The sequence below is a fragment of the Rhamphochromis longiceps genome, linkage group LG20, assembly GCF_057381845.1.
Source record: "Rhamphochromis longiceps isolate RC_006_pf linkage group LG20, R_longiceps_female_GT1.1, whole genome shotgun sequence".
Lineage (NCBI taxonomy): Eukaryota > Metazoa > Chordata > Actinopteri > Cichliformes > Cichlidae > Rhamphochromis > Rhamphochromis longiceps.
The window spans coordinates 29,162,974-29,172,777 of record NC_140576.1 but is presented as its reverse complement, the minus strand read 5'-3'; the positions used below and the strand labels follow the sequence as shown (position 1 = coordinate 29,172,777).

At 45.9% G+C, this 9,804-nt stretch overlaps 1 protein-coding gene and 2 non-coding genes across 3 annotated transcripts; all 3 read right to left on the bottom strand.

The window, feature by feature from the left end:
* Positions 1-1,900: 1,900 nt before the first annotated feature.
* On the bottom strand, positions 1,901-5,640 carry rpl10 (ribosomal protein L10). The gene is made up of 6 exons (XM_085394036.1): positions 5,513-5,640; positions 4,471-4,529; positions 3,655-3,762; positions 2,616-2,754; positions 2,370-2,532; positions 1,901-2,110 (listed from the first exon to the last, which is right to left on the bottom strand). Exons 1-6 carry the CDS (start codon positions 5,533-5,535, stop codon positions 1,955-1,957), a joined length of 648 nt encoding a protein of 215 aa, XP_085250162.1. The 5' UTR covers positions 5,536-5,640; the 3' UTR covers positions 1,901-1,954.
* Positions 2,185-2,317, bottom strand: LOC146645571 (small nucleolar RNA SNORA70). The gene has a single exon (XR_014909196.1). It is a non-coding gene; the product is annotated as a small nucleolar RNA SNORA70 (small nucleolar RNA).
* On the bottom strand, positions 4,226-4,358 carry LOC146645570 (small nucleolar RNA SNORA70). Its single transcript, XR_014909195.1, has one exon. It is a non-coding gene; the product is annotated as a small nucleolar RNA SNORA70 (small nucleolar RNA).
* Positions 5,641-9,804: the final 4,164 nt, after the last annotated feature.

Genomic DNA, 9,804 nt, shown 5'->3' with positions numbered 1-9,804 from the left:
CCTGCCTGGTTACACATATATGACTTAAGTATTTACTGTGAGGAGGCAAACAGTCCACAGATGAACAGATCAGGTGTGGGAAGTTTAAGACAGCCTGCAGGTTAAAGACGTGTACACTGCTCCAAAACATTCAAAGAAGACTTGTTCATCAGAGCTTAGGACCGTGTCAGTTACACTTCAGAGATATTGATCTGGTCAGTTAGCAGAAAGGGCTGTTAAACTAACAGCAGGGGGCAACACTGAGGAACCTGAAACAGGAACAGCTTTACAGGTGGAGGCACCTGACGTGGTTCACTCCTCAGCGTTTCTAACTCGGATCAGTGTCCTGCTGGGAATCTGGGATGACACCTGGAGTCCAGCTGTGGAATAATCACACGGTGTCCTCCCACTCACAAGTCCGGATCTGTGAACTGTGTCTCACAGCCAGTGTCCAACACCTGGCACAAGCTACGCTGTGGCATACAAAGACACAGGTGAAACCAGCCATCACCTGAATGCAAGGAAGTGTCCACTCCCACCGCTGTCCAAACTTTCATACTAGATTTCATTTCTTTGTAATCTTCTTGCCAGTGATTCCAACAGGAAATCTAGAATCACCAGTTAGCCCCACCCACTAACAGATGTCTCTGGACCGTAGGAGGAAGCCAGCCAGGAAAACACGGGAGAACCTGCAGACTGTCCTCCTGTCTCCAGCGGACAGGTCGGCCTGGATGAAGCAGGGACACACCGGTGCCAAACAGATGGATGAAAACAAACGTTACGGACTCCAAACGTACTGCAAAAACTGTTTCTCACAGAAATGTCCCACGAGAAGCGCAACAGTGAGCACTGAACTACATACAGCAGTACAGCTGGTGCTATGGTGGGAGCTGCAGACGCTGAACCAGGACCTTCATTTGGTCTCCTTAAAAACAGAAACAGTAGCTCCACCTACTGGACATTATATCCCTAAGTTAACCAAAAATAAATAAATGGTAAATTTCCTGTATTTATATAGTGCTTTACTAGTCCCTAAGGACCCCAAAGCGCTTTACATATCCAGTCATCCACCCATTCACACACACATTCACACACTGGTGATGGCAAGCTACATTGTAGCCACAGCCACCCTGGGGCGCACTGACAGAGGTGAGGCTGCCGGACACTGGCGCCACCGGGCCCTCTGACCACCACCAGTAGGCAACGGGTGAACAGCGATGGCAGCAATAATGTGTTTGATTATCTTCTAATCCTGATTTGCCAACACGTTTAGCTGTCAGCTGTTCCCGATGCTTCAGCAGCTCGTCAATAAGAACACAGACGCAAGTTCATTTAAAGATCTTTACCTGAAACGCAGCAACAAGTCAAACTGAGCTGAGAGCATGGACACGTCACAGGTCTGATCACTGCAGAGCACTCATCCTACTCAGCCGCTGTTCTTTAATGTTACAACTTTGTTCTTATTTTGGTTAAACTGGTGTTTACAGTACAGCTGCAGCTCCACGTGACTGTTACCTGTCAGAAGGTAACATCCACCTGTGTTCAGTATCAATGAATGTGGATACCTGTTCACGTCATTTGTGGGACAGCAGAGAGAAGACAGACGAGGCTTTCAGCATGTTACCTTTACAGTCCAAAGCGTGTTCAGTGTTTCCTCAGCTGTAAATTAACAGAATTAAAGGCTGAATACTTTGAGCCCCATGAAGGAGACCATCAGCTGTTAGTGTGGGACTGTATGCAGTTATAGAGGTTAGGATCTGTAACGATCCTCACACACACTGCTCACACTTCAGTATAACTCCTAACACCTGTGGTAAGATTAATGTGTCCAGTCTCAAGTGCAACTGGACACCACGTTAGAAAACCTCCCCCAGACTTGATGTGCGATTTCATGTTCAATGAAGACAAAGCCACGCTCTCATCACTTTTGTAATCAAAGCCATCTTTATTGATTATGTGGGCACAGAGAGCAGCCTCAGACTGCGTGCAGGGCCCTCCAGCGGGCCAGAGGGCCTCTGTTGGGGATGTATTTGACCCCACAGCCATCAGGAATCAGACGCTTCTCGGCCATCATGTCATCAAAGTCACAGGCGTTGAACTTGGTGAAGCCGTACTTCTTGGAAATGTGGATCTGAGGGCGAGAGCACAGACATGGGTTCAGCCTTTCAGTACACTTACTTACACTAAGTCCCTGATGAAGACACATTTTGTCTCAGTGGTCCCTTAAAGCACTCAGCACCTCCCAGCTGAGGACATACACAACCAAAGAGTCAGTGTCTGCAGCCTTTGCACACCAGAACCGCACCACAGCGAGACCGGTCGGCTTAATAAGCTGCAGAGGACTCACGTCACTTTACATTTATTACAGCAGAAGCTTTGGGAGCATTTACCTTCTGACGACCAGGGAACTTGAACTTGGCTCTGCGCAGAGCCTCCACCACGTGCTCCTTGTTTTGGGCCTTGGTACGCACGGACATGATCACCTGACCGATGTGCACGCGGGCCACGGTGCCCTGGGGTTTACCAAAAGCACCACGCATTCCAGTCTGGAGCCTGCCCGACACAAAACAAGAGGATTACAGGATGAGCCAGACTGCGCTCAGTGCAGCAGGGCTACGGGTCAGTCAGCCTCTCACCTGTCAGCTCCAGCACAGGACAACATTTTGTTGATGCGGATGACGTGGAAGGGGTGCAGACGCATGCGGATGTGGAAACCGTCCTTACCGCAGGTCTTCACCATGTACTTGTTAGCACAGATACGGGCAGCTTCCAGAGCTACAGGGGTTGAAGCACAACATGCATGAAGTTATAGGCACCGCTGTTTGTGTTTGCCAACAACCCTGACTGACTGCAGCATTAACACGAGCCAGACAAACTGAGGAGGAGGGGCTTACTGAGGTCATCACACGAGTGAGAGCTGTGCTCTGACGTCTCTCTGAACCCAGGACTCGAACGCAGTCAAGACAAACTTTACTGTTCTAACCTGGAACCTTTACTTTCCCCTAAGACCCAACACTGCAGCTACCAGGCTCAGTGCATCCTCTAACAGTAACGTACTCATGCAGGCAGCAGTGCATGCTTCCTTACTGAGTAACGTGCTCAGGGTGTGGCTGAGCAGCCTTCCTCCTGTTACCCACTGTGATACAGCAGACCCTCCACAGACGAGTCACACGTTAGCACCAAGTCTATCTGCCTGATGCACTGAACCTGTGACGAGCCCAGTTTAACGTTCCTGGTGCCAGTAAGCAGCTGTGGCCCAGTTTAACTGGCTCCTTCCTCATATACACGAGTCTTTATGGAGCAGCTTTAAAGCTCGCAGAGAGTGTGTGTGCTGTATACTAGGATAGTTTTTATATTTAATATACAAGCTGTTACATTAGGTTACAAACATCTCACAGCTATACAATAGTTTCCCACAGTAGTAATCAGTACCCCCCCCCCCCCCCCCCGAACAAACACTGGGAACAGCCAGTGATCTAAACTGGAAAACGAGACTGGCTCATTCAGCTATAACACCTCTAACAAAACGTTTAAAGCAACCTGGTCTTTTAACCACAGAGGCCATCGTCTCACTGTCTTTATCAGTAAACTGCACTCACGGGCCAAAGTGTGCTCCTACAAAGAAGCACACACGTTACCAACAGGTGTGTTAGTCGTGGCTCCTGGTCTCCTCACCTTCTGATGACAGCTGCTCGTACTCATCAGAGACCATGTGGCCGCACAGGGGGAACTCATCCACCTTGGCCTTCTTCCTGCCCAGGTCAAAGATCCTGATCTTGGGGTCTGATGAGAACAGAAGAGGAAGGATAAGAACACTGAAACTCATGGGCTTTTCCATCAGAGCCTACTCGGATCGACTGGAGTCACCTGACGCAGCTGTCGTCATAGCAACACGTCCCGAATAAACGTGTGACACGAACACTCCAACAAAGGTGGATGTGGAGAACATACCTGCTGCTCGGCCTGTGGCACGTCGTCAGACTCGGGGAACGAGACGCTCTCGTGATGCTACTGCCCAGCCAATCGGCGGCCTGCAGTCTGATGACATCACATTTTACTGCCTGCTCGGATCGTTTGAAACCCGGGCCAAGCAGGTACGATAAAGGTACCTTTATAGTACCTGGTACTACTATGACCTAATGGAAAAACGCGCTGAGCCGATCTGAGTAGGTACCAATGGAAAAGCAGCTTTAAAAATGAAACAATGATGACCAACTAATTAATTGTGAGCCACACAGCAGCAGCATTTTGTCTCAGTGGTCCCTTAAAGCACTCAGCACCTCCCAGCTGAGGACATACACAACCAAAGAGTCAGTGTCTGCAGCCTTTGCACACCAGAACCGCACCACAGCGAGACCGGTCGGCTTAATAAGCTGCAGGAGTCACAGCAGCCCACTGTGACAGTTCGGTCCAGAGGGGTGACCGTGATGTCACCTGAACATGGTCCCACTGAAGTGTTACAGACTGAAACAGGAAACATGGAGAACGTACCAGGCACACCCCTGCAGAAGCGGGACTTGGGGTACGGCTTGTTCTTGCAGTACCTGTAGCTGTGAGAGGAAACACACGTCACCAACACTGAATCTTAGTGTAAGAGGTGGACAATCTAACAACCCTTCAGCCAGCACGCTGGACCACATCAATCACATGCTGGCTACGCAGCTGTAACACCATCTGATTGACTGTAATCACAGAGTTTATGATGTCAGAGCAGGAAAGATGAGACAAAAACTAAAAAAGCCAGAGTCTGTTCAGACACACATTTATCCTGTGATGTCTGACCTGTCAGGGACTGTGAGACCGCTGTAACCAAGTATTCTTCATAAAACGACAATTATCCCTTTTATCTGATTGTTCATCAGCGAAACCTGCTTGAAGCATAGCAACAACGTGTGTCTGACCCCAACCACGTCTATTTAAAACTAACAGCTAAATATAAAAGTGTCTTCTCCCAGCGGGTGTTTTAAAGCAGGACAAACAGGAGAACATACGGCAGCCTATCCTTGAGTCAGTAACACAAACTGATTCACACCGACGATCAGGACATTTCCTGTTTTACAGACGTTAAATCAAAACCAACAATTTATTTATAAAAGAAACCGCGCAGTGAGGACTCTCACAGTCAGGTGACCTTCGTGGGCTTATAACAGGGTCAGAATATTTGGTGACGGAATTATTTTATACCACAATAAACTGTGACTCGGAGCTTTTAAGTCTCTTCACGGCTCCAAACAGACTCTGGCTGGGGCTGAAAGTAGTAGCATTTAGCTTGTACTGTTATCGCACCGTGCTAGCGTGCCCCGTGAACGGACTGCTTTACGGCGCTCGTTGTGAACACAACATTTAAATGGACTTCACAGTGTAGGACGACAGAAACGCCGGGTTTTATAGCACATATTATTATTTTTATTCTTATTCCTCAGGCCTGGGGCAGGCCAGCACCGTGCACATGGCGCCGAGCAGGAGCCGCTGCCATTTTCCTCTGAAACACTCGCTCGGCCCTTCGCTCAAACGGGGTCAGAAAATGACTTACCAGCGGGCTGGTCGGCGGCCCATGGTTGCAATCTGGAAATTAACGAATAAAAACAAGTTACTAAACTTAATCTGGACAAAGATAAGTCAAAAAACAGCTTTAAATTAACCGGTATGATGGAGAGCCGAAGAAAACGCGACCTCACCACGCACTCACCTAATGGAGGAAAGGAAGAAGACGTCACTTCCGCTTTGTCATATGGACAGAATGGTTCACGAGGGAAATTTTTATATTCATGTACGCGTTATTTTTGCTTCAGCGTAGTTTTATTACAACAATAAATGATTACTATATGGATTTTATTTAAAAACACAGTTGTAAAAATTCATTTAAGGGCTCTTAACGAACACCAAGTGAATGCTGGGAAGTGTAGTTGTATGCAACGTCAATGAGGCGGGTTAGCTACATTTAATTCAAACATAATTTTATTTAGTAGAACATACTGTAAATCTTCTCTGAGCCCAGACTCATTTAAAATGGAATCAGAGAAGATTTACAGGCCAGGAATACATTACATTAGGATTAAACAAGAAATCTATCTGTGCTCAGAGAAAATATAATATTTGTAGAATCACAGCCTATTGTCTGACTTGGTATCAGTGTGGTCCTCTTCCAAAAGTCTAGCAGCTGATCTCAGTTCACAGACATTTGCTGACTTTTGTTAGAAGAAGAGGAGACGCTACACAGTAGCAAACTTTTTCTCAAATGTTGTTGCCATCAAATTCAAAATACAGGGCAAAAGTCTCAAGGAAGTCTGACAGTGTTACTCTGCTACTCTTAGTATTTAAACTGTCTTTGAATAAGCTGGCTGGGAAACACAAGGCCCGGCCCTGGAGAACTGGGAAGCACACAGATCAGGTTTCTGGAGACCTGGCAGAAACAGAATTCATACTGTCTGAGGCTGGCACAGAAACGAAATTAGCAAAGGCTCCGTGGCAACCTGGGGCAGCCTCCAGCTGGGGCGGCTGTTGGAGCACCACTGGAGCAGCCTCTGGATCCGTGACAGCCTGAGGTGGCCTCTGGGGCAGCCACTGCATCCAGGGCAGGCTGTGGCACCCTCCAGTGTGTCAACACAGACAACCACTGGCACTCACATTCACACGCATTCTTTCCAGTGTCAGTAACTACAGCTTACAACTTTTTCACTTACTTTTCTGCCACTGAACAAATGTTTTCTTGCAATTCACAAGTTAAAAATTTTCAGTTAATATCTCAAACTTATTCAGAAGTAAATCTAAATGTAAACACAGCCAGTGAGTAGGTCACAGACTTACCTACAGAGTGGAATAACTGTTTTCATTTCCAGTGAAGCTGTGCAACATCACATCCGCTGCACTAACAAAACTAGACAGATTATCTATTTACATGTATCAGCAGTGAAAAGGCGTGCACATCCTTTACCTGCAACAATAATTCTGTTAGCTCAGTGTGTAGTGAAAATCAGCACGTTCCAAGGCCATTCCGCCGGTTGGCCAATAGGGGGCGCTATCATACCATATGTCTCGAGTCTCCTTCACTGTACCCTTCTTTGGCTAATTCCTAAAAGGAACAATGAGCTCATATCTGAAGTTTTGTTAATAGAGAACAAATGTTCTGTTGCTAAAGCATGTGAGGAATCCGAGCTTTTGTCTTACTCCAACATAACTCGACATAACAAGGAGTGTTCAGCAGTGCAGGACCAGCTGAAGGTTGGTCATGCTTGGGTCTGGCTCGTACAGGCTAGTACAGGCATTATCACATGCCTGTGAGATTCCTGACTCATCATGTGCACACGGCGTTTGTTAAAGTTTTATCCTTTTGCAAGTAGATGTATTTAGGAAGTGGCAAAACACTGCCACTCCCTTGTGACTCTTTCAAAAACGCCCATGAACTCTTTCTGATATCCCCCTATAGCCTCGTGTGAAGGTCAGCTATGAGTTCTCTATCTTGTATGTTGATTCTGTTTTGTCTGAATTTGCTCCTGACTCTGGCGGAGCTAAAGGCCAGTGATGACGGCGGGACGATGGAAAAGGAGCAAGGACCAAAAATGGTGCTACAGTATGTGCCCGTTCTGGTGACAAATGACACACACACACACACACACACACACACACACACACACACACACACACACACACACACTGTAACAGAAATAGACCAGTCGTTTTCAGGCTTTAAGGCATCCCAGGTTGCAAAATAAAAAAGGTGCTTCTGTTTTAGTACAAGTACTGATACAACTGATGGTCCTGTTCTAAGACGACTCTTTGTATTACCCACAGATGATGTTTGTGAGTTAAACAGGCTGTTCATATGCCAGCATCGGCCTTCGCTCCCATTAGTATCTGAAAGTCTGATTTCTCATAGATGCTAATTTGAAAGTGCTAGCTGATATCCTTTCTATCTCATTAGCATGTTAGTGAGACTTTTCTTTCTAACATGCTAGCAGGCTTATCAAAAACATGTTTTGCATCAAAGCTGGCCAACAAGGAGGTTAATAAGAGGAAGCATTAGCTGCCATGATCAATCACAGTAGCTTGCTTACTTGCTAATGCTAACTCTGTGTACACACAATGCACAGAAACCACAGCCAGCAGCAGGTTGCCTTCCATGCTGGTCAATCATCAGTTTGCACATATGTGCTAACAATCAGAAACAAAGCTCCTGGCCTCTCACACTGAGGCGTAGTTTCCAACGAGATGCAAAGCAAATGATGCTTCCAGTGACAATAGCCAACTGTGTGCACAGATTTAATTTAAAGAGTGGACACACATGTGTGAGAAACTTTTGGAAAGTTATTAATGAAACCTACTGTTGTTCTGCTATGGATAGCTGTGGGTCATCTATGAATTAGAAGGTCGGTAAACTGATCCCCAACATGACCAATATCTCCCCGTGGGTGTGAGTGTGAACGTTAGATAAACTGCCTCACCGTGGATTGAGGTGTTGAGGCTTGTAGTAAAACGTGCTACATAAATATTAGTCCATTTACCATGATGAACAGAGAAAATATCTAGAGATCCTTTTTCTTCTTTTTGGAGCAGGCTGTAGGCATGATCATTTCTGCTATAATTTTTGCTCTGGCTTCATTTTTCAAAAGTTGCCACTTTGTCACCTCATGAAGTGTCTCAAGACTAAAGCCAGTGCAACGTACCACTGATGGCACCACTGCATACTTGCTTCAAAGCATCAGATGTTATTCAAATATCTCAACAAGAGGAACTAACTCAGACATTTAACTAAATTCATTGGCTGAATCTGGGTCATTTTAGGAATTACTGCTGTTCTGATAGGTTCAGAAGTCTGTGAAGCCTTTGACCACTAACTGACCAACCAAGTTACCAGTAAACTAATCTTATTATTCCAGATATTATTCCGACCCCTTCGGAGACGATTGTGCCATATGATTAAAAACGCACAAATGTTTAAAAGTTGACTTTGTACCTCAGCTAAGGGACGTGTTAAACCTTACTTTCAGAGTAATTCTACCCCCGTCTGCGGTTGTGGAATTCCCCGTTGATTCTAAATCAGGATTCCTTGAGTGCTGTGTGTTTCTTCTATAATGTCTCTGCTTGCAAACTGCAAATCAATTTTCTGAATTCAACAGTCCTCATGGTTCCTTCGATATGCTAAAGATGCCACAATCACCACAAGGGACATTGCAAGTCGCAGCTTGCACACTGCAAACTGAACTTCAGATGCAAACCAACATGATGCCACAGCTCGTCCTTTATATTCTGTCTATGAATTCTGTTTTCATGCTGTTTCCCGCCTCATATCTTCAGACACAAGAGTCAGATCATTCTCTCTGTCTACTCCTCCAAAGGTAAAAAGCTTAAAGTCTGAAGAAATACAGTGAATTATTAGTGTGTTTGTATTAGAATACATAAGGAGGACTGTGCAACAAGCAGAAGACGGCAACAATCATGTTGTCAAAACAATTGCTTTTTCTGTGGTTTCGTGGCTACATGCTGCTCTCTTGGCAACCCAAATAAAGAAATACACTATCGAGTTGTTCATTCTGCCAACCACACCCTCGCACACTGACACAGTTATGTTTCCATCACTACAGAAAATACTGAACGACTTCTTTTATAAAAACCGACCCTGGCCCTGACTCCCACATGCTTCACTCTAACACTCCACTAGGTGTTTGTCTATAAAAGGGATTTTAGCGCCCACAGTGTGACTGTGTAAAAATAAAGTATGTCCCCACAACATGCCCAATACAAATATACACACACACACACAAAATTACACACTGATCGGTGTGGCTGCTGTAGGGTGTGGTAGGTGACACACTGTGTGCTGATGTT

Bases quoted from the DNA above. Each gene is read 5' to 3' on its own strand.
- rpl10 (XM_085394036.1), bottom strand. From the start codon at position 5,535: ATGGGCCGCCGACCAGCCCGCTG. The intron at 3,763-4,470 runs GTACGTTCTCCA...TGTTCTCATCAG, and splicing joins CTTCTGCAGGGGTGTGCCTG to ACCCCAAGATCAGGATCTTT. The intron at 2,533-2,615 runs GTGAGAGGCTGA...TGTGTCGGGCAG, and splicing joins TCCTGTGCTGGAGCTGACAG to GCTCCAGACTGGAATGCGTG.